Source organism: Monoraphidium neglectum, assembly GCF_000611645.1.
Source record: "Monoraphidium neglectum strain SAG 48.87 unplaced genomic scaffold scaffold05364, whole genome shotgun sequence".
Taxonomy (NCBI): Eukaryota; Viridiplantae; Chlorophyta; class Chlorophyceae; order Sphaeropleales; family Selenastraceae; genus Monoraphidium; species Monoraphidium neglectum.
In genome coordinates this window covers 1-3277 of record NW_014008266.1, presented here as the reverse complement: position 1 = coordinate 3277, position 3277 = coordinate 1, and the positions used below count along the sequence as shown (strand labels likewise).

The window sequence follows — 3277 nt, the reverse complement described above, 5'->3', positions numbered from 1 at the left end:
GTGTGTGTGTGTGTGGGGGGGGGGGGGCGAGTGTGCGTGTGTGTGTGAGGGGGGGAGGGGGCCAACACGCGCGGATGCCTGCACAGGCAACCGGCGTGCATGCTGAAGTCGAGCCCCACGCAGCGCCCCGGCCGCTGCGTTCGGCAGTTCGGGCGCAGACCCAGCTCAACCCTGATCGCAACAGGATCAAGACGCGGCCGGCTCGCCCTGCAAACGCCACAGACAGGCGCTGGCCCCAATGTCCAGCTGCCACATGGGCTGAAATGTCAGCTGCTGCCCCCCCCCCCGACGCTGCGCAGCTGCCATGCGGCCAAAGAAGCCAGGCATCCATGCCATGACGCTGCCCAGTTTCCATGTGGACAGTGAACTCGTGGGAACCGTCATCCCACGATGCGATCGGTAGGAACGCACCTGTCTGCTGGCCACCAGGACGCACGCGGCGTAGGCGAGCTCACTCTTCCGGCCGCGCAGCACCTTGTTGTCGTGCACCTGTTTTGGTGGGGGGGGGGGGACGGTGATGTGTTGGGACAGCACAGTGTGACCGGAGGGACGCCGCAGAGGGCGAATCAACCGCCAGGGCCTGCGCCCGCCCGCCGGGGCTGGGTTTTTCGCCGGGCGTGGCTGCTGCAACCATTTCAACAAGCGCGGACGCATCGAAACCTGCTGGTCAGGGGCAGACGCTCGGCGCCGGCCGCCGCCCGCGCGGGGGGACACTCACGTTCTTGTAGATTTCGCAGGCGGCCGACTTGACAGCATCCGTCTGGTTGAGCTTCGAGCACATCTCCCCGATCCCCGCAAACGCCGACTTGAGCTGCCGCATCTGGTTGTTCTGCCGCATGTGCATCTTGTTCAGCGCGAACGATGCGCCGCCGTCGCCCTGGACGCGCCCGATGGTCGTGCCGAGGCCGCCGTCGTCTAGCAGGAGGTTGGTGGCGCCGCCGACGCGCGAGGGGTCGTCGCCCTCCTTGTCTTTGTCGCCGAAGGTGCGCCACTCGGAGCGCTCGTCGATGATGTGGTCTTCAACCACCAGGCCGCAGCCCTGGGGGTTGAGCGCGTTTTGCGTGTGACAGCGGGGTTTGGCCGGCGTCGGGCAAGGGGGGGCGGGGGGCGGGGAGGATGAGGCGGGCTGGGCGGCCCGCAGGCTTTCCTGGCGGCTTTGGTGCGGCCGCAGGCCGCCCTACTTCATGGTGATGGGTCCGACGCTACCGTATGCATCAAGCAGGGCGACATTGTGGGAATAACGGCGGCACAGCGAAGCCTGCACCGCGCGCCACGGCCGCTGCTCTGCATGCAAAAACGTCTGCTGCCAGGAGGCGCCACAAAGGCCGCCAGCCCACCTTGCACACAATGTCGCCCTCTGAGTGGACCTCCACCATGTCCTTGCCGCCGCAATTGGGGCAGGAGCGCTCCAAACGCGGCCCGACGCCCTCCGTCGCCATCGCCATTACTGCTGCTGCTGCGCAGGTGCACCGCGCCTTGCGGCCGCCCTGTCCAGGGTCACAGGGGTCTCTGCACCACCTCCTTGGATTTCTAGATAAGTTTGAAACACCACGGGGTCCACCCGGGCCCCGACGGGGCCTTAGAACGCGGATTGAGCGTGGGTCGATCAACCACAGGTGGTCTCAGAAGGCTGTACGATGATTCGGCGTGAACTGAGGTATTGCAAATGATATGGCTGCCGGACGCGCCCAGCTATTGCATGCAGCAGAAGCTACGGGACTCGGGCAGCTTGGTACAGTCATCCGAGGTCCCGCGCATGTTGCAAGCGCTGGATTGCTGATCAAAGCGATCTTAATCCTTTCCAATCGACAAGTCATCTGGTAGCATAGCACGTCGATCTGATCTGCAGCAAACCCAGCCTGCGACACCGGCCTCGATCGTCCCTGCAGCTGCGCTGAGTGGCGTGCCAAGCGCAGTGGCACCCCCCACAGCGGGCGACATGACCATAAAGTTCCTCCTGCTGGTCAACAAGCAGGGGCAGACACGCCTGGCCAAGTACTTCACAGAGCACCTGAGCGTAGAGGAGAAGCGGGCGCTGGAGGCGGAGATCGTGCGGAAATGCCTGGCGCGCACAGACAAGCAGGTGTGCGTGTGCAGGGGGCGTGCGTGTTGCTATGCACGTGCAGAGGTGGCGATACGCGCGACACAAGACAGACACGCTCGTGCCGCGACGCCACTGCTGCGTTGCGCGCTCTGAAGTGGTTGGTCGCCATGTCCGTGTCAATGCCATGTGGGCGTTGAAACGAAGCGTGCTGCGGGCTTTGGGTGTACAGCGTCGTCCGTCACAGCCGGGGCTGCGGCGCCGGCAGCACGCGCAGATCAGATCCCCGATCACGCATGCCCTAACCACTGTGTGTTCACGGCCCCTGCATCCTGCCTGCCCGCCGCCCGCGGCCCCGCTGCGCAGTGCTCGTTCTTTGAGCACCGCGCCTACAAGGTGGTGTACCGCCGCTACGCCAGCCTCTTCTTCATGGTCGGCGTGGACTCAGAAGAGGTGCGCTTTTTACTGGTCCGCAGCTCGCATCATCACCTGCGAGCAGCATTGACACGCCAGGAAACCAGCAGCAGCCGCAGCAGCAGCCGCAGCAGCAGCCGCAGCAGCAGCAGCAGCAGCAGCAGCAGCAGCAGCAGCCGCCGGGCTCTGGCGCTTCCCCGACCCCGAAATCAGCCCACCGATCCATCCCCCTTGCATCTGTTCACGCCATCACTTTGTCGACACAATGGCACACACACTCTGTCCAGAACGAGCTGGAGATGCTGGAGTTCATCCATTGCTTCGTGGAGGTGCTGGACAAGCACTTTGGCCAGGTCTGCGAGCTCGACATCATGGCAGACCCCGACGTGGTGAGCGCGCGTGCCGGCGGCCCCGACTGCCGACGCGCAGCGGCCGCCATGCCGCATTGCCTGCAGGGTGCGCCGCGGGCTCTGGTCGGGCTTTTCATGTCGCGGGGGCCTTGCGCCGGGGCAGGAGGCTTTCAGGGCTCCTCTGCATGCCTCTTGCAGAGCATCGGTACAGCGCATCGTCGCGTACGGTATCGCGGCATCGTGCGCGGCGCTCGCCGCCCTCAACACCGTCGCCGCCGCCGCCAGCAGCGGCGGCAGCAGCAGCAGCAGCCACGATCAGCACTTGCTGCCGTCGGGGGCCCTCACATAGCAGTCGGGGCCGCGGCAGCCGTGCAGCTCCTGCGCCGTCTGACCACCGCAGGCGCCCTCGGCCCCTCGCGCCAGCGAAAGCCGGCGCCCAACCGGCCCCCAGTTTCCGTATCCGGGCGCGTGC

General features: G+C 65.9%; 2 protein-coding genes across 2 annotated transcripts; one reads left to right on the top strand and one right to left on the bottom strand.

Moving 5' to 3' along the window:
• Positions 1-165: 165 nt before the first annotated feature.
• Positions 166-1445, bottom strand: MNEG_15479 (Transcription initiation factor IIB; the record flags this gene model as incomplete). The annotated part of the gene is made up of 4 exons (XM_014036051.1): positions 166-171; positions 412-489; positions 719-1039; positions 1338-1445. 4 exons carry the CDS (start codon positions 1443-1445, stop codon positions 166-168), a joined length of 513 nt encoding a protein of 170 aa, XP_013891505.1.
• A 494-nt stretch (positions 1446-1939) lies between these two features.
• On the top strand, positions 1940-3154 carry MNEG_15478 (AP-4 complex subunit sigma-1; the record flags this gene model as incomplete). The annotated part of the gene is made up of 4 exons (XM_014036050.1): positions 1940-2083; positions 2408-2494; positions 2518-2844; positions 3017-3154. The coding sequence occupies 4 exons, from the start codon at positions 1940-1942 to the stop codon at positions 3152-3154; spliced, it is 696 nt and encodes a 231-aa protein (XP_013891504.1).
• Between the last annotated feature and the right edge of the window lie 123 nt (positions 3155-3277).